The 23,245-nt window shown below is 43.9% G+C and overlaps 2 protein-coding genes across 5 annotated transcripts in view; one reads left to right on the top strand and one right to left on the bottom strand.

Annotated features, from left to right (window-relative positions):
- LOC8065267 (sodium/hydrogen exchanger 8) overlaps window positions 1-18,235 on the top strand; it is a 24,516-nt gene extending 6,281 nt beyond the window's left edge. Inside the window, exons 6-22 of the mRNA XM_002443629.2 lie at window positions 1,024-1,125; window positions 1,208-1,325; window positions 1,407-1,459; window positions 1,540-1,605; window positions 3,063-3,107; window positions 3,253-3,308; window positions 12,893-13,077; window positions 13,193-13,243; window positions 13,314-13,421; window positions 14,353-14,584; window positions 15,029-15,331; window positions 15,934-16,031; window positions 16,300-16,431; window positions 16,501-16,719; window positions 16,819-17,025; window positions 17,102-17,351; window positions 17,481-18,235. Of these exons, the coding sequence (XP_002443674.1) occupies window positions 1,024-1,125; window positions 1,208-1,325; window positions 1,407-1,459; window positions 1,540-1,605; window positions 3,063-3,107; window positions 3,253-3,308; window positions 12,893-13,077; window positions 13,193-13,243; window positions 13,314-13,421; window positions 14,353-14,584; window positions 15,029-15,331; window positions 15,934-16,031; window positions 16,300-16,431; window positions 16,501-16,719; window positions 16,819-17,025; window positions 17,102-17,351; window positions 17,481-18,136 (2,881 nt within the window). The 3' untranslated portion in view covers window positions 18,137-18,235. The remainder of the gene's footprint in view (window positions 1-1,023; window positions 1,126-1,207; window positions 1,326-1,406; window positions 1,460-1,539; window positions 1,606-3,062; window positions 3,108-3,252; window positions 3,309-12,892; window positions 13,078-13,192; window positions 13,244-13,313; window positions 13,422-14,352; window positions 14,585-15,028; window positions 15,332-15,933; window positions 16,032-16,299; window positions 16,432-16,500; window positions 16,720-16,818; window positions 17,026-17,101; window positions 17,352-17,480) is intronic.
- LOC110437676 (casein kinase 1-like protein HD16) lies at window positions 11,783-23,245 on the bottom strand. 4 transcript variants are annotated; one of them, XR_002455592.1, is made up of 16 exons: window positions 22,437-23,241; window positions 22,091-22,296; window positions 21,894-21,963; window positions 21,650-21,705; window positions 21,467-21,538; window positions 21,289-21,383; window positions 21,070-21,136; window positions 20,835-20,964; window positions 20,515-20,733; window positions 20,282-20,406; window positions 20,022-20,196; window positions 19,858-19,948; window positions 19,286-19,443; window positions 18,757-18,945; window positions 18,421-18,634; window positions 11,783-11,856 (listed from the first exon to the last, which is right to left on the bottom strand). XR_002455592.1 is itself a non-coding variant. In XM_021466240.1 (16 exons), exons 2-16 carry the CDS (start codon window positions 22,521-22,523, stop codon window positions 18,575-18,577), a joined length of 1,800 nt encoding a protein of 599 aa, XP_021321915.1. In that variant the 5' UTR covers window positions 22,524-22,803; window positions 22,918-23,241; the 3' UTR covers window positions 18,229-18,574. The 4 variants fall into 4 exon arrangements, 2 of the variants coding, with proteins under 2 accessions (XP_021321915.1, XP_021321914.1); XM_021466240.1 differs by lacking the exon at window positions 11,783-11,856 and having other exon boundaries at window positions 18,229-18,634; window positions 22,437-22,803; window positions 22,918-23,241; XR_002455593.1 differs by lacking the exon at window positions 11,783-11,856 and having other exon boundaries at window positions 18,229-18,634; window positions 18,757-19,063; window positions 22,437-23,245.

Below are 23,245 nucleotides of genomic sequence, written 5' to 3'. Positions count from 1 at the left end.
GTCCAGGTCGCGGTTGCGCCCACCTCAGCGCAGGTCGAGGACGCTGCGTCCACTTAGGTCCAAGTCGCGCCCTTCTGCGAGCTGGTCTGCGTCCGCGTCCACTTGCTCGCCCCGCGCACCTGTGTGGACCCGCTCCCAACACGCGTTGATGTCACGTCCCGCGCGGCCCGCATCCGCTCAGTCCACCTCTGCGCCTTGCCGCTCATGGACGAGGCCGCCATCTGCTTCCGTCAGGCCAGCTGCCTGCGCTGCCGCTGCTTGAGCCGCAGCGGCCGCGACCGCGGCCTCCTCGGCGGCAGCCAGCCGCAGCCGCCCGCTCTGCCGCCTCCCGCTCACGTCTCTCTGCTGTGAGCAGCTCTGCGTTCCGCACGTCCTCCCCTGCAGCTTGCCTGCGCCGTACGCTTGAAGTGGTGGAGCGATTGGAAGAGGAAGAGGAGTAGGAGCGGACGGACATGGCTGGATTGGGATTGGTAACGGGGAAAAACCCCAGGTAAGAGACTAGGTCTAGATACCAATTGTTGGACACAAATAACAGGATTTGAGGCTAGGTTTTTCATTTCATTAGCCTTACCACAACTATGGCAAGGTTGGGGATACATATAGGGTAGCTTGCTTGGTCCTTAAGAATGGATTACAGCATATTCTAGAGATGCTAAAGTAGATGCTATAAAGATAAGGTGCTGACACAGCAGCCACCAACTACTCTAGATAAATATCCTAGGTAGATAAGCACTGGACTTATGCTTTCATGACCTATGTACTATGGTATTCACTCTCCTCATTGTATGTATTAGCTACATATTAGGTATTGTGGTGCATACATGATACCTAGAAATATAGAAGTTTTCAACTTCAGTTAATATACAGTTATAGAATCTGTGAGAGCTACCTCATGCTAAATGATCAGGCAGAACTCCTGCCGGTTGTTTAAACTCACTCTTCTTCTCTATTAATATATTGCCGAGCAGAACTCCTGCCGGTCATTTAAAAAAAACTCATGCTAAATGACCTCGAATTCTACAGGACCGCTATCGTTGTCTATCAGTTATTCTATCGAATGGTGCTTGGAAGAACCTTTGATGCTGGCTCAATAATAAAGTTCTTGTCTGAAGTTTCACTTGGAGCGTATGTGGAATTTCTTTTTTACATTCAGAATGAATTATATGGATATGTGTGTATAATGCTGATTAGTACCTTCTTTGATCAGTGTTGCTCTGGGCCTTGCATTTGGAATCATGTCAATACTGTGGCTAGGCTTTATTTTTAATGATACAATCATAGAGATTGCACTTACTCTTGCTGTCAGCTATATAGCTTTCTTCACTGTAAGACCATGCCACTCAGAAGTCCTTACTTCCCTCTATTTTCTTGGAGACTTTGCTTTTGCTAATGTTCATTTGTATCAGGCGCAAGACTCACTCGAGGTCTCTGGTGTTTTGACCGTCATGACACTGGGAATGTTAGTAAACTTGTATCCACAAATAGTTTTTGCATGTTATTTAATATCATTTCTCTCATATTGACCGTGTTACCTGGCAGGTTCTATGCAGCTTTTGCAAAAACTGCTTTTAAGGGTGAAAGTCAGCAAAGTTTACACCATTTCTGGTATGTATCTTATAGAAACAAGTCAGCCTCCAAACTAGAGGTCCTACTGCCGTGCTATGCCGGTATCACTGTGTTTGCATAACTGGGGAAGCTAAACAAGGAGTCAGCCAGGGTGGTGGAATTGGAATTGCTGGTGAACTACTTATTGCACTACGGGAACTAATTTGAGGGTCTGTCATAGCTATTTACTAGCCATGTTAATTTGGGATCTGTAACCAACAAAAAGAATCATTACAGAAACTTATAAAACCATAACGACATAAATACACAATCATTTAATACCATTTTTTTGCATGGAACAATTCTGGCACTTAGTGTCTCTGTGATTCTTATCCTAATTTTGTTGATGAATAATATGCCAGTGGTGGTTACCAAAAGTACTGACAGAGGTTGAACCTGTTAGGTTTCACGCACCAACCCCAGATGAACCCAAAAACTTAAGCCATTGGGAAGAGGTGGCCAATCCACTTATACACTTCAACACTCCCACTCATGGGCAGCCACAGACAAGGCGTAAACGTGGAAATAAAGGAGTGGAGGACTTAAATGATGTCTCTACTAGAATTCAAACTCGAGATCTTTGGTTTTGATACCGTGTTAGGTTTCATGCAATAACCAAATGAACCCAAAAGCTTAAGCCATTGGGAAGAGGTGGGCAATCCACTTATACACTTCAACAGAACAAGCTCATATTCCATTCATATGGAGTAAACCAGATTACAGTGATTTAAATAGGAGCTAGACTAACACAAGAGAGGAGAAAGAGGGAAGCTCTCAGGCGACAGTCCAGGCATCAGCCGACTAGCAGTAACTGGAGAAGTAAACACTAGCAGTAAAGAGGGGAAGTAAACAGGGGAGGTTCCTAGGCAACAGCCGGCTAGTAATATAGGAAGCAGTAAACATGCTAACAAGTACTATGAAATCTTTTCAGTTGACACTAAGGCCTTGTTTAGTTCGTGAGTGAAAAGTTTTTGGGTGTCCCATCGGATGTCAGAAGGGATGTTCGGATATTAATTGAAAAACTGATTACATAACTCGCCTGGAAACCGCGAGCCGAATTTATTAAACCTAGTTAATGTGTCATTAGCACATGTGTGTTACTATAGCAATTATGGCTAATCATGGACTAATTAGGCTTAAAAGATCTGTCTCGCAGTTTTCATGCAAACTGTGCAATTAGTTATTTTTTTATCTATATTTAATGCTCCATGCATGTGTCCAAACATTCGATGGGACAGGGTGAAAAGTTTTTGGGTGGGAACTAAACAGGGCCTAAATTAAGGTATCCTAATCTGGGTATTACTAGGAACACATCAAATTATTGACTTCTTTTCTTCTGTAAATCATGTACATGATCTTGCATATATGCTCTGCAAGATAGTTCTTTACTTTTCTGATATATGAGTATTCAGCTGATCCGAGTTTCATGTTTGCTTTGTTCTTACTCTTGTATTCAGGGAAATGGTTGCTTACATTGCAAACACACTTATTTTTATACTGAGGTATTGGCAGCTCTTCTGTACACATGGGAAAAAAAAACTTTCTCTGGTTTTTTCTCTGGCAGCTCTCTGTCCACTCCTGCTTGCTTTGATCTTATGCTTCATAATGACACAGTTGTAAAGTTTCTCACATGTGAATTCCCTTCAGTGGGGTTGTTATTGCAGATGGCGTTCTACAAAATAATGCCCACTTTGAGAGGCACGGTATGCACCATGTACATCCTGAAATTTATTTCTATATGTCCTTTAGGTCGAGGTCAGTTTTTTCCAATCTAGTACTGGTGCGTCTGCTTTTATAAGCCTATGAGTGAGTGGTCTGTGTTATAAGGGTTTCTCTGAACCCCCTTTTCTCTTCTTAAATATAATATAATGATGCACACATATTCAGGAGAAAAAAAAATCTGTCCAAGTGAAATATACAAAAGCCACCTCACCCTTGACCATGACATGTTCAGATAATCCATTTGGCTTCTACTGAATTGGCTTTGATTTTTGTTACATGTTTTGATATTATGGTGAGTTGAACCTAATTGATCACCACGTCCCATTCAATATATGGATATTGGAACTATTACAAATCAAATCACAGTTCACAGCAGAATAATATGAAATAGAAAGATCCAATTCTTACTATGAGCAAATCAGTTTTCCTGTTTGTTATGGACTCGTTGGTCAAAGAAGGATGAGAAAGAAGGCAGCTGTTAGAATAAGTGGCCAACCAATCCCTATTCCAAGCCCAAAGGGGTAAGACCCCCCCCCCCCCCCCCCCCCCCCCCCGCGCGCGCGCAAACTCATGGTGGGTCAACCACACAGCTGCGCATCATTCTATTAAGAAGTGATGAAAAAAATAGGGAATCTGATCCTTAGGATGTCAGCGCACCCGAGAATATGTTTCAAGAGGCGACCAGCAGAAGTTCAAGGATCCTAGCATTCTGCATGGGAGGCAGTCAGGAGGGAAATACCTCTGGCCCCAGCCAACGACCATAATTTATGCTCATCTCTAGCAATGATCACAATTCTTCCAATATGAGGGGCTGCTCCATCAAAAACACACCTGTTGCGATGAGTCCATACAGTCCAGCTCCAAGAATTATGAGAGAATTGATTCCATGTGAGATTCTGTCACTGGTACCACTAGTCGCTCTATCCCACCAATCTAAAAAGGATAGTTCAGTGGGCTGAGGAGAGAGGGATTGTAGGCCAACTTGTGACAAGAATCGGAACCAGAACTCTCTTGTGAAGACACATCCAATGAGGAGATGATCAATGGTTTCGGATGCTTGGTCACACAAAGGACAGCACTTAGGATGAGGGAGACCTCAGCGAGCTAAACGATCTGCTGTCCAACATCTATTATGAGCAACCAGCCACAAAAAGAAGCGACATTTAGGTGGCGCCCAAGTCTTCCAAATTTTCTCCCACGGTCTGAAAGGAATAGAACCCAAAAATAGGCCCTCATAAGCTGATTTAGCGGAATACTGCCCATCTGAAGCAAGTTGCCACACATGTTTATCTTCTACTTCAGGCTGCAGCTCAAAGTCTGATTAGAGGTCCCATAGGCGGAAAAACTCAGTGATAAAACCAACCATGCGAGCTCCCTGTAAATCTGAAATCCATGTATGGTTGGAGAGGGCTTCTTGCACCGTCCTCTTCCTGCGTCTCCTTATAGCAACAGCAGCGAAGAGGCGAGGTGCCACATCTGCAATGCATTGACCATGAAGCCATTTATCTGTCCAGAAAAGGGTTGTTGCTCCATCTCCAACCTCAGAATAAATTGCCGCTGCAAAGAAGACCCTTACTTGTTCAGGAACCTGGATTGGGAGGTCTGCCCATGGGCGATCAGGTTCTGTTTTTTGTAGCCAGAGCCAACGCATTCGCAAGGCCCAGCTAAGGGACTTGAGATCTGCAATTCCTAATCCACCCAATTCAATTGGTCAACATACTTTTGTTACGTACCTTTGGGATCACGAAGTACAAGCACTCCAGAGATGGAGTCGTACATATATATAGAGAGCCCCCTGGCTATATATAGATAGAGCCGGCTATATATAGATAGAGCCTATAGATAGGCCTATTGACTTGATCTTCATCATATACTTAACACCCCCCTTCAAACTCAAGGTGGAAGCGGAGGAATGGAAGCATTGAGTTTGATCAAGTGAAGTCGATGCTGCTCTCGAGTTTGTGCTTTAGTGAAAAAGTCAGCCAATTGCAACTCTGAAGGCACATACTGGAGAGCAATAGTTTTCTGTTGACAATGAGACCGAGTAAAGAAAGCATCCACACCAATATGCTTTGTAAGTTCATGCTTCACAGGATCATTGGCAATCTGTATGGCCCCTGTATTATCACAGAAAAGAGGTGTGGCAACATTACAAGAAACACCAAAATCTGCCAACAACCATCGCAGCCATACAATCTCTGCAGTAGTGGTAGCAAGGGCTCGAAGTTCAGCCTCTATACTAGAACGAGATACAACTGCTTGTTTCTTGGACTTCCATCCAATGGTAGAAGAACCAAGAAGAATACAGTATCCTATGATGGAGCGTCGATCATTTGGGTCACTCGCCCATGTGGAGTCCGAGTAAGCATGAAGCTGAAGCGGACTGTCATGTGCATAGAATAAACTCTGAGATGATGTTCCCCGTAAATATCGTAGCACACGAAGTAGATGTCCAAAATGAATAGAAGTTGGGGCACAAACAAATTGACTCAAAATATGGACAGCATGAGCAATGTCTGGCCTGGTGACAGTAAGATAAACAAGGCTGCCCACAATATGTCGATATCGAGAGGGATCCTGAAGAGGCACCCCATCAGTGAGACGAAGCTGCAAGTGAAGATCCATAGGAGTAGCAGCAGTCCGGTCATCAGAGATGTCTGAACGAGCAATAAGATCCTGTATGTACTTAGACTGAGAAAGATGATATCCCTTAGTGGACTTCTTGACCTCAATGCCTAAGAAATAACTGAGAGGACCCAAATCCAACATCTGAAATTCAGCACTAAGTTGTTGCTTCACATGGGAAATATGATCCTCATCATCGCCCGTAATCAGCATATCATCAACGTAGAGAAGAAGCAACGTACGACCACGCGGTGATAAATGAACAAATAGAGCCGGATCATGATCACTAGCTGAGAAGCCAGCAGCCTGTATCACTGAGACAAAACGCTCATGCCAAGCATGAGGAGCCTGTTTAAGACCATATAAAGCACGGCGAAGACGACAGACATATCCTAGGGGAGCAACAACTCCTGGGGGTGGCTGCATATAAACTTCTTCAGTCAAATCACCATTAAGAAAGGCATTCTTGACATCCATTTGAGATATGGACCAGGAAGAAGCTGAAGCAACTGCAATCAATGTACGAACTGTTGTCATATGAGCAACAGGTGCAAAAGTCTCATCATAATCTAGACCCTGAGTCTGCTGAAAACCTCTAGCAACAAGACGAGCCTTATATCTCTCTATAGAGCCATCTGACTTGGTCTTAACTTTGAATACCCACTTAGATGTAATAGGTACTGTGTGCAATGGCAGTGGAACAAGATCCCAAGTGGCTTGACGATCAAGGGCAGCAAGTTGCTCAGACATAGCTAGCTGCCATTCTGGAATTTGAGAGGCTTCCTGATAAGTGGATGGCTCATCAACAATAGCATGCACTTGGGGAAAACCATACTTCTCTTCAGGATGAATAGTACTGTGGTCTCGGAGATTATACCGTGGAGCAACCTGTAACTCATCAACATGTGAATCATCAATGTTATTATTAGAAGCATCTGCAGCGGGCTCATCAGGACTAGCCATGGTGGAGGGAGAACTAGGCTGAAGCTGGGAGGAACGACGGTTGTAGACACGTGTAATAGGTGGTTTTGAAAAAGAATGTGATGGAGGCGAGGATGTTGTAGGAGGTAAAGGTGGTGTGATGGAAATACGTGGATCAGATGGGGCGGAAGCATCATCTGTGGATGAATTTAGAGGAAGGATCAAAAAGGAGGTGGACTCTATGGGAGAATATGAAGGCTTAGTGGAAGGGTTATAAAAGAAAGGATGGTCCTCAACAAAAGTAACATCACGAGAGATGCGTATGCGACGGGAAGAAGGATCATAGCATCGATCTTATGCTCAAAACTATATCCCAGGAAAACACACTCAACAGACTGGGCAGTCAATTTCGTGCGCTCACGAGGGGCAAGCAAAACATAGCATGTGCATCCAAAAACACGAAGATGGTCATATTTTGGAGGGGTACCATAAAGTACTTCACAGGGCATCGGTCAGACAACTTGGATGATGGTTGCCTATTGATGAGATAAACAACAGTGGAAACAGCTTCACCCCAAAAATGAGAAGGAACAAAGGATGAAATCAAAAGGATGCGAGCTGTCTCTATGAGATGGCGATGTTTGCGTTCAGCAACGCCATTCTGAGCATGAGCATCTGGACAAGAAAGCTGTGCAAGGGTACCCTCAGAGGACAAAAAATGGCGAAAAGCAGCAGACAAATATTCACCCCAGAGTCTGAGCGAAGAATTTTAATCGGAGCAGAAAATTGTGTGTGAACCATTCGAGCAAAAGTTTGATAAATGGAACACAACTGTGAACGATGTTTCATAAAATATATCCATGTATAGCGAGAAAAATCATCAATAAAAATGACATAATATTTGTGACCAGACCACCCTTTGTAGCAAAAGGTGCAGGACCCCATACATCTGAATGAATAAGATCAAAAGGTCTAGCAGATTGAGAAACACTAGAAGAATAAGGAAGTTGTATTTGTTTGCCAAGTTTACAACCCTTACAATGAAAACTAGACTCAATAGATGTATGACCTAAACAACCTTTATTAATCATGAAGGACAAACGAGACCCACAAAGATGACCAAGACGATGATGCCACTGGGCAAAGGAGGCAGAGGACGATGCAGCGGATGAGGCATGGGTTGTAGGTGCAACTGACGAAGGAAGACGTAGGGTGTCTAGAACATAAAGGCTAGAAGCACCCTTACGGCGATGGCCAGTCCCAATCACTTTCCCGCTGCGACGGTCCTGAATAAAACAAGATGAGTCATCAAAACCAACGAAACAATTCTGGTCGGTAACTTGACCAACTGACAAAAGATTCATAGACAACTGAGGTACAAAGGAAACATTAGGTACAGAGAAATGATTGTTGCAAAGTGAACCCTGATGAGTAATATGACAAGAAATATCATCAGCTGTCTGAATAGAAGTGCCATCAGTGACCGGCTTGCAGGCAACCAGCTGGGACTGATCAGATGTCACATGAAATGAGGCTCCAGAATCAAGCATCCAAGACGAAGGAGCACTGACAGTCGAGGAGGCAGCAACAGAAACAGTACCACTAGCTGAACCTCTAGGAGTGGAACCAGTACCACGGCCACGACCACGAGCAGCACGCCGTGCACGGTACTCAGCCAACTTCTCTGGATGATGAGAGAAACAATTGTTTGAAAGATGACCAGTCCTGCCACAATGCTTACAGGGATCTGCAGAAGTATTGTTGGGTGTACTAGTCCTCCGAGAAGCTGCCAACACACCAGGAGACATTGTAGATGACAGGGACTTGAGACGAGTTTCTTCTGCAAGTAAGTCTGACAGAGCATTTGCCATAGTGAGATCAGAAGAACTATGAAGTAACCATGTACGGATGGAATCATACTCAGCTCGAACTCCCATGACAAATCTATAGGTGAAGAACTTCTCAATAAATTTATGTGCTGGACAAGAAGCAGCTGAACATTCAGGTACCATGGAAGTCAATGATCCCATCAGTCGATCAAAAGCAGAATAGTACTCATCAATGGACATTTCATTCTGCTCAATGACATGAGTTTGCTGCATAAGACTATGTAAAAGAGCCCCACTGTCCTGTACATAGCGCTGCTTTAGATTTTCCCATATGGCCTTAGCAGTTTCGAACTTAGATAGACTCATAATCAAAGACTGTTTAGTACTATTGACCATAGCAGCCATCACTTTGCCATCATTGATACCCCAACCTTAGCCTTAGGGGCATTATCAGTTAGATGATGCAGTAAACCATGACCTCGTAATGCAGTTTCCACGCAGAAAGCCCATTCAGGATAATTTGGACCCTCTAAAGTAATACGGATGACAATTGCATTGAGCTGAGACTGAGACATGATTGACAAGAACTGCTAACAGCTGACCAAAGATGAGGGAGGCAGCAATCTGTTACCACAGTGGTATAAGCAGCAGACGACCCCCTCTGTTTGCTGGACGTGCAGGACCTCCTCTGCCAACAACAGGCAGACAGAGCAGGGGAGGCAACAGGCAGACGAAGCGGGGGAGGCACAGACGGAGCAGAGGAGTCGGCAGGCGGACAGAGTCGCGCAGAATCGCGCACCCCGCGACGGGCGAGTCCACGCGCGCGCACCCCGCTACGGATGAGTCCGCACACGTGAAGAAGACTCGGGCGGACGCCCGCGATCACGATCACGATCACGATCTCCGCACGCTGAAGAAGCCTCGGGACAATCGACGAGGGACACAGCGATAAGCCGCGCGAAGACGGCGACGAGGGAACGCGGCGACGGGCCGTGCGATGAAAGGAGGATCCCAAGGAGAAAGAACTGGATCGTGGGTCAGATTAATCTAATCCTAACCCTAATCCCATAGCTCTGGTACCATGTTACGTACCTTTGGGATCACGAAGTACAAGCACTCCAGAGATGGAGTCGTACATATATATAGAGAGCCCCCTGGCTATATATATAGATAGAGCTGGCTATATATAGATAGAGCCTATAGATAGGCCTATTGACTCGATCTTCATCATATACTTAACAACTTTGACCCACGCAACCAGACAGTGCCCTCCCTGTGCATCCCTTCGACCTTTCCAAAGAAAACCACGCCTAATTTTATCCACTGCTTTGATGGCTCATGGTGGAAGATCAATAGCCATGAGCATATAGATAAGCATGCCAGTGAGCACTGATTGTACTAGAACTTTTCTCCCAATTTTGGTCATCAGATTCGCTTTCCAGCCCGGAAGCTGATCGGCAATGCGGTCAATAATTGGCTGCACTTGCTCCTTAGTACTGCACTTGCTCCTTAGTAAGTTTCTTCAGGGAGAGGGGCAAACCCAGATATTTGCATGGAAAACTAGCAAGTTCACATGGCAGCAGGTTCTGTATAGTTGACATCTCAGTTTCACCACATCTAATGGGTAGCACACTACTTTTCTGTAAGTTTGTCTTGAGCCCTGTTGCCTCTCCAAACAGATCAAGAATGCCCATTGTTAAATTGATATCCCCAGCCACTGGTCTAAGAAATAACACCACATCATCTGCATAAATAGAAATCCGGTGCTGCAAGGCCCGCCTTGACAGTGACATCAACAATCCCTCAGCCTCAGCCTTGGAAATCATATGCCCTAAAACATCCACGACCAAGATGAACAACATCGGGGAGAGGGGGGCGCCCTGCCGTAATCCACGCCGATGGATGATATGATCTCCAGGGCTTCCATTCAGTAGCACTTGGGTGGATGAAGAGTAAAGCAGACCACTGATTATCTCCCTCCAAACTTGTCCAAAGCCAAGCTGCTGCAAAATTTCAAGGAGGAAGGACCAAGCCACGGAGTCAAATGCTTTTGAAATATCCAATTTGAGAAGAATACGTGCCTGTTTCTGTTGATTAAGAAATCTCGCTGTCTGCTGCACTAGCATGAAATTATCTGTAGGGACTGGAAAGAAGAGCTGAGAAGAACCGGAGTGGTTGTTCTGCTTGAATAGGCTTCATGGGCCACAGCTCAGAGATTCAAGGTAGTAGTTCCTTGAAAGATAAGAAGCTAGCACTTCGAGGAAGTAACCGAGCAATCGAGCGATCAAGCTGCCATATTTTTTGCTCCCCCTTAGTCCAGATTACTAATTAACAGTCCTCCAAGGCAAGGGTATCTGTCTTGCTAGCTTGCTTTCTTATCTCTTGCTTCCTCTCCGGTGGCAGCCCGGCGGGCTGTCTTACCACCCCTCGCTTCCGATCTCGGGGTGGCGCTTAGGCAGGCCTATTCCCTAGTGCTGGTTTCAAAGCGTCCTTTTATGAATGCGCTCTGAATGGGAGATATAATTTGCTGCAGCCTTGGAGCAAGACGGTTAGAAAGCAACTTTGTGCTTAATTTGGCAAAGCTATGCACCAAGCTTATAGGTCTGAAATCCGGTGGGTTGTTCGGCCCCTTCCTTCTTTGGGAGGAGTATGATGTATGCAGAATTGAGCACTCCAAAATTTGCAAGTCTCCTACTCCAAACTGCAGAGATGGCTGCCATGACGTCTTCTTTTATGATGGACCAACAAGTTTTATGATGGAACCACCTCTTTTTTTTATTTTTTATTTTTATTCTTTTATATTTATGTTTTAGCTCTCATTAGCTCAGACTTTGATTCAACATACAGATATGCACCTGAATTAATCAACATCATCTCAGTTTTGCTCGTAACTGTTGGAGTATGAATGGTACAGGCCCATGTGGCTAGGCCCATGAGGCCCTTGTATGGCAACTATATGGCCACCCTGGTTAGGGTTGGCCCAAGTTAAGGAAAACCTAACACCTTTGTGAAAAAAAAAACTTTGGTGGGCTAAAGAAAAAATTCTAGTTTTGACATGTGGTGTCCCATGTTCATCATAGTGGTACGGCTGATCAGTAGCTACTACGCTATTCTGTCTGCACCCACCTCTCCCGATTAACTTACGAGACCAAACCTAGAATCAGTGTTTATGAAAGATGGTATGCTAATGCGAGTGCTTCTTTCGTTTCGTGTGTCGCTTCGATGGCCAAGACCACGATCATCATATCCCCGTATTGCGTTGCGTCATTGTGTCTCCATCCGTTGTCTATCTCGCCTGGGCAACGCAAGACGCCAACGCCAACTCCAATGCATGCCATGCCCAACGACACAAAAAAATAAAATCCCCTCTGGCCTCTGCTCTGCTCTCTCCGGCCGCACCGCACCTCGACCGGTGGAAGCTTTTAGCGATGAAAATGGTACGGATGGATATTTTCCGATCGTATTTGAGACTAAATTAGTTTAGAGAAGTTCAGATCTATCCGTATTCAAGTCCGAATATTCAACATTCGATTATGTATCCATATTCGAATACTTAAATCGTATATTCGAATACTTTGATTCAACATACAGATATGCACCTGAATTAATCAACATCATCTCAGTTTTGCTCGTAACTGTTGGAGTATGAGTGGTACAGGCCCATGTGGCTAGGCCCATGAGGCCCTTGTATGGCAACTATATGGCCACCCTGGTTAGGGTTGGCCCAAGTTAAGGAAAACCTAACACCTTTGTGAAAAAAAAAAAAAACTTTGGTGGGCTAAAGAAAAAATTCTAGTTTTGACATGTGGTGTCCCATGTTCATCATAGTGGAATGCATAAAAGGCTGGTATTTATACAACATGTTAATGAGCTATATATAAAAGATAATTGTTGAACTAACCCTGTATTAGATCCCTCTGCCCTGCTTCTGAATTTTAGTGCCGTAGGGAACTTCTGATTCTACTTCAGTTAGCCTATACTTCAAACACTTGGCATTTGATTATGAAAAACATATGCTTGAACGTTTCATCTTGGGTTAGATATCATTGTGCAGCAAAATCATGTTTTGTATATGATTTCATATATAAAATTTGATAACACTATTTGAAGTTTTGGTATGAGCTTTTGTTCGAGATTAACCCTATTAAATCTTGTTGTATGCACATTGATTTTATATCTTGCTCTTGTAGGCAGTTCATGGGGCTTCCTTCTGCTGCTCTATGTCTTTGTACAGATATCTCGACTTATAGTTGTTGGTGTTTTGTACCCTTTGTTGCGTCAGTTTGGGTATGGGTTGGACTGGAAAGAGGCCATGATTCTTGTTTGGTCAGGGCTGCGAGGGGCTGTTGCTCTGTCACTATCATTATCTGTTAAGGTAAATCAGTTTCATTTGTGTATCAATAAACCTTTTTCTCTGTGCTTCATTTTCATGTAAGTACATTAGTTTACTGCAGAGTTTTCTAATGCATTTATTGGAATATTTTTACTAGCGTACCAGCGATGCAGTTCAACCTTACCTTAAACCAGAAGTTGGAACAATGGTACGCCCCTCTTGTGTGTGGAAGTGTCAAATGTCTAATATGAACTTTGCTAATGTTATATCTTATGCAGTTTGTGTTCTTCACTGGTGGCATCGTGTTTCTGACATTGATTTTTAATGGCTCAACCACACAATTTTTGCTACATATGCTCAGCATGGACAAATTGTCGGCCACAAAGGTTAATTTCATAAATTGTCATCTCCAATTCCAACTTGGCATTTATCTCCTTGTGTACCCACCTGTCCTCTCCCTTCAACTAATTACTAGTGAAGTGGTGAAGGCATGTTTTATGTGCTGCGAATCTGCCACTTAGCCTAGTGCCTCCAAGATCTCAAGGTTAATGGTCATCAATATACTCATCTCACAAAAGTTTGACACCCGTGCTATGTTGCAGACATTTACTTTATCTGTATGTATGCTAGCATGCCTAGTGCAAAATTACTTATGAATTGATTGAGATAATAGATCCTTTGCCAGCGACAGCAGAAGATGAAAAGAAGAAGCCCTAAACCTGACTTATGCCCTACTACCATTTTATGAATACAACTTGTATTGTATAATAGCCCCATGGGGGAAATATATATGAGTACATGAGTACAAGAAAAGGAATATTTACTCTTTAATTTAATGCTGGTTTGAAGTCACATTAAAGCAATGTATCTTTCATCACAAAAGGTATATTAGCAATTCTTGCAACAATATGATTCAAAGAGAATCATGTGTTTAAGTATGCACTTCTTTTGACAACTCACAAAAGTAGCAGAAAATCCAGAGCAGTTGATTTTCCCTCTTTAGTTGGAAGTATTTATAACAAACAGACCTTTTGCTCCGAAGAACACCACCAAAACATTGTTCCATTTGTAAACTGTAATTCCTATCTGAACAAGATTAGCATCAGACCTTGTTGCGAAAAATATATTAATAATTTCACACATTGTGTTCAGGAAGCCTTTATCACTATCATTAACCATGCCTCTTATTCACCATCTTCTATCTGTCTAGGTTTGTTTTCTCTGCTGATTTATTGCTTTCATAGCACAACTGGTTCTCATTTATGAAAATACGTTCACTTATGCTCCAGATAAAGATTCCAATATGATTTTATGCAGCTTCGTATATTGAAATATACAAGATATGAAATGCTAAACAAAGCATTAGAGTCTTTTGGTGAGCTAAGGGATGACGAGGAACTTGGACCTGCTGACTGGATTACTGTAAAGAAATATATCACATGTTTGAATGACCTAGACAATGAGCCAGAGCATCCCCATGATGTCAGTGGCAAAGATGATCACATGCATATCATGAACTTAACAGATATCCGAGTGCGGCTTTTGAATGGTATGTTATCACTTATCAGGTTGTCTGATGGAATTTGATACAGATAATATTTTTTTCATGAACACACCTGAGTGCATATTTCATTAAAAAGAAGAGCAAGTGCAACCGCACATGTAGCTAGGCCCTTCCGTCTTTGTAGTTTGATGGTATTTATCTGTCTTCTAAATGAATTGCTACTTTGCTAGTGATTGGCCTCCATTACTTTTGATATGATTTCTTTTGTTGAGAAGTATTTTATCAGTTTGATATGTTGGGGTTGTGACTGATGTCGATTTGTCTTTCCAATTTTACAGCCTTCTCATGCAATATGTGTTTATCCATAAACTGTTTGCTTACTGTTCCCTCCATGGTTCTATCTTTTATACCTTCGCAACTTAATGTACAAAGTGTTGTTAATGAATGTTAGTTAAAGGAGACAATTTATAAGGACATATTTTATAACAGGTGTGCAAGCTGCTTACTGGGGAATGCTTGAAGAAGGACGAATAACTCAAGCTACAGCAAATATTCTGATGAGATCCGTTGATGAAGCTATGGATCTTGTTTCCGAACAAAAATTATGTGATTGGAAAGGTTTAAAGTCTAATGTCCAGTTCCCAAATTACTATAGGTTCCTTCAGATGAGTAGGTTACCACGAAAGCTTGTCACATACTTCACAGTCGAAAGATTAGAGTCTGGATGTTACATCTGTGCTGCATTTCTTCGTGCTCACAGAATTGCAAGGCGACAGCTACATGATTTTCTTGGTAATATATTGGGAACTTGATGTGTTATTTCCTGCAAATTGTCTATTATTTCTTGGGGGTGCTAGAAGAGAAGCAGTACTAATCGCATATGTATGAGATTTACATGTATGGTGGACATTTTCTATAGCTGTACATTGTTGTTGCCATGTAGATCACAAATGGCAATAGAAAGCAGACTTTTAAGAAGGGTTTACCTTCACCACAGAAATCTGTTACAGCATTTGGTTGTCAAACTGCTAGGTCATGTGGGGTGACAGAGCCAGCCTTCACTGCAAAACCACTTTATAGGGTGAAATTGTGGTTGAGTGTTACTTCAACGAGGACAAACCTGGGGTAGCTCAATTTATTTATCAGTTTGAACTTTTTTTCTTGGAACTACGCAGGAGAGCTGTGTGTCATTTCATTAAGATAGAAAAAGATACAACGAACCGAGTTATATCAGTTTGAACTATGAAAGCTTCATTAAAGGTTCCACACACTATGGTTTTGATTGAGTCCATCCTTCATTCTGTTTTGTAGATACCCTAAGCTCAATCTTCTGGTATGATGCTAATGCACTTCACCAGTTTCGGTATTTATTATTTGTTTTCTTCTCTCTTCAGGCGATAGTGAGGTTGCAAGAACTGTTATTGATGAAAGTAACGCTGAGGGAGAGGAAGCTAGAAAATTCTTGGAAGATGTTCGAGTTACATTCCCGCAGGTTTGTGGTAACAATGTGCTTCTATCATTTCATTCAACTGTTGTTGACCTTTCAGTTCCAACACAAAGTCTTTGTAACATATTCACCAAGCAGTCCTGCATGTTTGAGGAAAAAAACAATCAGTTTTCTCTCCATAAGACTTGGAGAAGAAAGTACAAAACCAACATAATAATGAAGATAAAGATCATTGCATGACTAAACTAAAGAATCCTACTGCTGATAAATTGCAGTGCCCTGGTTCTGAAATCATTTTCCCCCAAAATTTCAGGTGCTACGAGTGCTAAAGACACGACAAGTCACATATTCTGTGCTGACACACTTGAGTGAGTATATTCAAAACCTCCAGAAGACTGGGCTGCTGGAAGAGAAGGAAATGGTCCAGTTAGATGATGCTCTGCAGGTAGCTGGAATATTATTTAACTAAATATGCCTATACAACTCCAGTAAGCTAAGCTAATTCACTTGGCAGACAGACTTGAAGAAGTTGCAGAGGAATCCACCAATAGTGAAAATGCCAAGAGTCAGTGACCTTCTGAACACTCATCCTTTAGTTGGCGCGCTGCCTGCTGCTGTGCGTGATCCTTTGCTAAGTAATACAAAGGAAACCGTGCGAGGACAGGGCACAACCCTGTATAGGGAAGGCTCCAGGCCAACCGGTATATGGCTTGTTTCTATTGGTGTAGTAAAGGTCAGTATGCGCCTCAACAACACTAACAAAATTCTGTTGGGAACGAACTGTTGGTTCTAATGAGGCATTTTATCCCCCTTTTTATTTTACCAACAACAGTGGACGAGTCAGAGATTAAGCAGAAGGCATTGCTTAGATCCAATTCTATCACATGGAAGCACTTTGGGACTGTATGAGGTGCTGATTGGAAAGCCATATATCTGTGACATGACCACGGATTCAGTGGCACACTGTTTCTTCATCGAAACTGAAAAGATAGAAGAGCTGCGCCATTCAGATCCTTCGATTGAGGTTTTCCTGTGGCAGGTAATACATAATTACTCCTACTAGTAAATAAAATAAATAAATAAATAAATGGTACTCGATGGATGAATGTTGGCAGGAAAGCGCTCTGGTTCTTGCCAGGCTTTTGCTCCCTCGCATATTCGAGAAAATGGGAATGCATGAGATGAGGGTTCTCATTGCTGAAAGGTCGACCATGAACATATACATCAAGGGAGAAGACTTGGAAGTGGAGGAGAATTGCATTGGCATTTTGCTGGAAGGATTCTTGAAGACCGACAACCTGACTCTAATCACGCCTCCAGCGGTGCTTCTGCCATCCGATGCTGACTTGGGTCTCGAGTCCTCAGGTCTCTTTATTTATTATAGTTATAATTATAATATATACTATATGTTTTTTGCTAATATATTTATAGATAATAATGAAGAAATAAAGAGTCAACAAAAGGCTCTGATTTGACTCGCTCTCTCTGGTATAGACTACTGTCATACTGCACCTAGGTATCAGGTGGAAGCTAGAGCACGGATCATCTTCTTGGAGGAGGCAGAGGCCCATCTTCATCGAAGTGCGTCGCGGCTGCTGCTGCCCCAAGGGCAAGGAGGAGGTCATGAGCCAACACGGAGCATGAGCAAGGAGCACAGCGGCTTGCTCAGCTGGCCCGAGAGCTTCCGGAGGTCCCGTGGCAACCTAGGCCTAGCAGCTGAGATGCTGCCGGGCGGCTTGTCTTCCAGGGCCCTGCAACTGAGCATGTACGGCAGCATGGTGATCCTCTCCTCCGGCCAGGGCCACTCTCACCGGCGGCAGGGGCGTCATCGCGTGCAGGCGACGACAACAGACCAGAAGCAAAGCTCGTCCTACCCAAGGATGCCATCCATATCCAAAGAACGGCCTCTGCTCTCCGTGCAATCAGAGGGCTCCAACATGAAGCGAGTGGCAGCTCTACCTCTCAGAGACGACGCTGCTGAGGTTGAGGCTCCGGCAGCCCAGCAGCGGCGGCGGCGGAAGGCTATGCACTTGCAGGAGGACAACTCAAGCGACGACTCCGCCGGCGAAGAAGTCATTGTCAGAGTTGACTCGCCCAGCATGCTCTCTTTCCGTCAGTCAGCCGCCGCACCTCCGCCGCAGGACCAGTAGTCGTCGTCTCCTCTTTGCGCTGTCATACAAATATATCATATCCATTTCTCTTGTATTGTATTGTACAGAAAAAATAAAATAAACACATTCTCTGCTCTATATTTTCTCTTCATAATCACTGAATAAAAAAACAGAATTCTCCTTAACATGATGCAGAAAATGCACTGCAAAAGCCACATTACAGACTCGTTTTATTGGATCGGACGGGTACGTTACGGCTGATCAGTAGCTACTACGCTATTCTGTCTGCACCCACCTCTCCCGATTAACTTACGAGACCAAACCTAGAATCAGGTTCAGGTACATACATCGGAATTCATTCATCTTCTTCCCATGGACTAGGACACTGCTCCCCTGTACCTGTGGCTCATGCTGGTAGCAGCTGATGAAAACTCAAAAATATACATCAAACAACAGCTAGGTCAGCAACCGACGATGTTAGGCCACGGTTCGCCCATAGCATATCCCAGCAAGGTAGAGATTCTTGGCCCACTTATCCTGCGACAGCCCAGAGGAACAAGTAAGGAAAAAAACACTGGTCAAGCTAGAGAGAGAGAGAGAGAGAGAGAGAGAGAGAGAGAGAGAGAGAGAGAGAGAGAGACACGGCTCCCGTGTCCTACCTTGACATGTTGACTGGGAAACTGTGTGGTCCGCAGAGTCTCTTGTGTCTCGTCTCTCGGACGACGCCTTGGCTTGCTTAGGATCAGCGCAGACTGATCCATTGTGGCAGCCATTGCAGTGATACGAAAGCCATTGTCCCAGCGTCTATGGATGCCCTCACTTGGGTACAAGAAGTCCAACTCCACAACCTGCAAGAATTGCAATGCTAAGTCCATCAAGATCAAGGCACCCCCATCTTTGTTCATCACGTACACGTAGTAGCACATTCCTCATCTTCAAGGCTATCCCGCAAATAAAATACCAGACCTAACAATCAATGAAGATGCACCTGAACATTTAGAAAATCACATTGCTACTAAAAACATTTTCTACTGTCCTTTGCAAACAGTGCAGCATGAAAGAAAATATTAAAACCTCTAGCATAAGACACTTGGCTTTTTTCTTTTGCTAACCATCAAATGCTTCACAATGAAATGAGAATCATATACAACGTTATCTCTCTATATGGAGTTCAGCATCGGTGCAAACCTGCTCAGAAAAACCAGCACTGCGGGACATGACTATAGCCCATCGATTGCCTGATGTTGCCATTGAAGTCACATGAAAACCTTCCTTCCACTTCTTGTTTATCCACTTAAATGGAAAGGAATCACTGACTTTGTAAGATTGCTGTGTATATGGTGTGCCTGGCCATCGAACATACTATATCAGAGGACCAACGAAAAAAACTATATCTGTCAAAGACACACAATTGTGACAGGGTCTACATTACGAAAAGGAAAAGGACCAAGCAAGTGATAGGTAATTCTGATGACAGGTGCATATCAGAGGTGCTTGAGCAGATACTGTTCCTGCTGTCAGGCAACTGGTGAGACACTTGTGTTTTCCTTTTTGTTGTTCAGGTTTACTTTTCAGGCTCATTCAAGTGGGTACATTATAAACTATAAGATATAGAATAGTCACAGATATACTGCAGTTGTAGGGAAAATAATGTAATGAATATATATGCAGCAAGCCAGCAACAGCGACAACAAACAGTTCTTGTCACAAGCAAGCGGGACACAATAAGATAATGATGTATGTCACACAAAAAAAAATACCTTTTGACATCACTACAATAGAACTTCCATTGTTGGAGCCAGCAACAGAACTGATGTAGTAACTTTTATCCCATTGCTCCATAATCCATTCCTGTTTTTTTTTGGCAAAATTGAGAACATCGAAAGAGAATGAATTACATGAGGTGCAGATGGGAAGGTCCTACCTTATGAAGAAAGTGTGAAGATAGCTCATAGACTTGAGCTGAGAAGCCAGTTCCTGCATCCATAATGATTGCCCAAAGATTTGAGCATGATGATATTGAACTTATCAACAAACCATCCTCATTTCCTTTCTCCACATGTTGCGCTAACCTTGCGTCAGCCACATTATAGTGGTACCTATCAACAGCAGAAGTTAATCATAGATACTTGAAACAGGATATACAGTCAACAGAAGAAAATTAACTTGAGAATTGATATTAACCTCTGCTTCATAGGTTGCCTTGAATTGTATACTGAAATCCACTGGGTTGCAGGGGCACCCAGCCGAATCTTCTTTTTTACATGGTCGTCATCATCATTAAGCAACCTGGCACGCTTCTGCCCTACCTGCAGGGTGAGCATGTCAACAAAATACATAAGCCAGGTGTATCTAGATTTTTAAAGGTTCATTTCACTTCAACTCGCCAATGCAAGTATGTGATGCCTGAAACAGACCTTTTGAGCTCCATCAGTATTGATTGGTCTAATGGAAGGGATTGGTCCAATTAAACTGTCAAATAATGAAATCAACTTAGAATAGTTTGGCTCTTCATCAAACTTCATGTTGACAACGATCTCAAGAAACTGCTTGAAAGGTTGAGGACATATGCCGCAAAGGGTCTCAGGTGAGGTACTCATCTTTCTCTTGCACACCAAAAATGATTTATTATCTCCCTGTAAACACAGGCCCAAAAAAGATCAATGGTCAAACAAGACTACTCAAGAAAAAAATAGTTCTGATTTTTTGGAGAGAGAAAGATTATACAGTAAGATACCTGGTATCCCTGCCATGGCAACCTGCCCCGGTGAAGGAATACTAGTGTATAGGCAAGTGACTCCAAATCATCTCTCCTGCTAGCGGTTCTTCCTAAATGTGCATGGACACTAGCATATCTGACTGTTCCTCTAGATTATAAAGGCAAGAAAGAAATTTAGACATAGAACTAATGCCACAATTAGCAGAAAAATATGAATATTATATTATGACACATAAAAGACAAAGTGGCAAACCTAAAGGCATCAGGACGTTGATCATAACCAACATGTTGTCCACTGGCAGTATCTCTCCACTTTGTTGCTGTCAAGTGAAAATTAACACAGAAGCAGTTAAGATGGTCAAGACTGAATCCTCCACAGACCACTAGTAATCTAGCAGAAATAGGAAAGGGAAATGATTTCACAAAAAAACATGCAAGTTAATAACATACTGATTGGAACAGGCTTGTTTACCTAATCCAAGATCCACAAGATAAAGTTTCTTTTCTTGAGGCGTTGAAGGCTGCCCCAGAAGAAAGTTCTCAGGTTTGACGTCTCCATGCACATATCTGAAAAGCAAAGCACAGAAGCATAAAAAAGAGACTGATGAATTAAACATTAGCCATTAAGCATGCCTGAGATGTCCGCTTACCCTTTAGAATGCATGCTTTCCAAGATGGAAATGGACTCCATGGCAATGCAAGCCACCATTTCCGATGACATGCTGAAGTTTTTCAGCACAAGTTAATACAAACAGGAAGGGGAGAAAAAAGGGTAGGAAAAAACAATGGCAACCGCTGGGAGAGGTCAGAGGTAGTAGAGTTAAGGAACTCACGATTGGCCTAATGAATTCCATGAATCCCACAAGCTAGGCCCCAGCATATCCATAATCTGGAGAGGTAAAAAGGAATCAAACAAATTACAAGTGATTCTTTCAGTAGCGAAAATCCCTTCTCTCGATAAAGAAAGAGCACTGGTCCCAGAAGAGTCAATTTCTCCATTAGCTAAACCCAGAAGGGTCGTCCATTATCCAAGATTAGAGGAGGAGGAGATGGCAGCAGGAAGGAGAAGAACGGTACCATGACATAGTAGTCACCCTGGCGACCTTTATAATGCACCTTGGGCACACCGTGCGTGCCTCCTAGAGCGCTGGTACATGATTAGAAGCAGTCACTTAGAAGCATGAACAGTAGTAATAACATAGTATCTGACTATCTGTTGGTGGTAGTGGGACATGAAAGACAGGAACGACGATGAGGGTGATGAGCAGACTTACGTGTAGACTTGCCATTCAGCTGGAGGGCCGTAGGTACAGCCCTTGCTGGTAGTGTGCTCAAATTTGATGGCAACCTCTTGGGCAGCAGACGCCGCAGAGCGTCCAGCATGGGCAGCAGTCAGACGTCGGCCAAGAAAGACATGGCCGAAGCCACCTTTGCCCAGCTTCCTCTCGACCTTGTACTCGGGAGATCCTCCGACCTGGACCTGTGTAAGGCAAGGCAGTGGAGATTTGATTTGGGTGAGAATCAAGCCAGCAATCGTCGAATCAGAGAGAATCGAAAGTGGATTGATGGGGTATATTAGATAGATAAAAAAAAAAGACAAAGATGGGTTAAGATACGGACCGTGTCGGGGAAAGGCGCAGTGTTGGCGTCGTCGTCTTCGTTGGCGGCGGCGGCGTTGTTGGCGCTGAGTCCGCCGCTATCGGCCATCCTGTTGCTCCGGTGGTGGTGGTGGTAGTTGGTGCACACGGGCCGCCGCTTGTGTTCTGGCTCTTATATAATCTTCCCGCGGGGAACCGGGGTCGGAGTCAGGGTTTGGGTTTGGTCAAGACGGCGGGCTGCGAAGGTGGAGGGCGGCGGCCGTGGGGCATGGCGGCGGCGGTCCCACGCAGTCGCGGCGGAACATCGTCGAATCAATGGGCGTATGAACCCTATCTCTATCTACCACCAGTCGATGGAGCGATGAATCGAATCGATGGATTCGATCTATCTACGATAAGAATCGAAAAAAAAAATCTAGTCTAGCTTGAGACGCAGCAACAACAACAAACTCACAATCGATGGGGGCGATTCGGATTTGGGGATTCCTCTATCTACTACGTACTTTAGTTTTGGTGGAGCGCCGGCGGCTCCGGTCTCTGCAGCTCCGCCTTCCAGCGATTCGGAGGACGAGGAAGAGGAGCCGAGGAGGGCGAGGGGATGGATTGATCTGATTGGGGGAGGCGATGGCGCCGCGGACGGAATCGCGGATGCGGATGCCGTTGCACCCTGCACAGCGCACAGCAACAGCGAACGGGCGCTAGTAGTATTCCCTCCCGAGACCCTCTCCACTGCTCTCCTGTGGTTCCTTTCGGTGTTGGGGGAGCCTGCCCTGGAGCAGCAGCTCCTTCCTTTTCCCTCTCTTCCTTCCTCCTCCACCACAACACAAGCAG

Source organism: Sorghum bicolor, chromosome 8, assembly GCF_000003195.3.
Source record: "Sorghum bicolor cultivar BTx623 chromosome 8, Sorghum_bicolor_NCBIv3, whole genome shotgun sequence".
In the NCBI taxonomy this organism is placed as follows: Eukaryota; Viridiplantae; Streptophyta; class Magnoliopsida; order Poales; family Poaceae; genus Sorghum; species Sorghum bicolor.
This window is presented reverse-complemented; position numbering and strand designations above follow the sequence as displayed.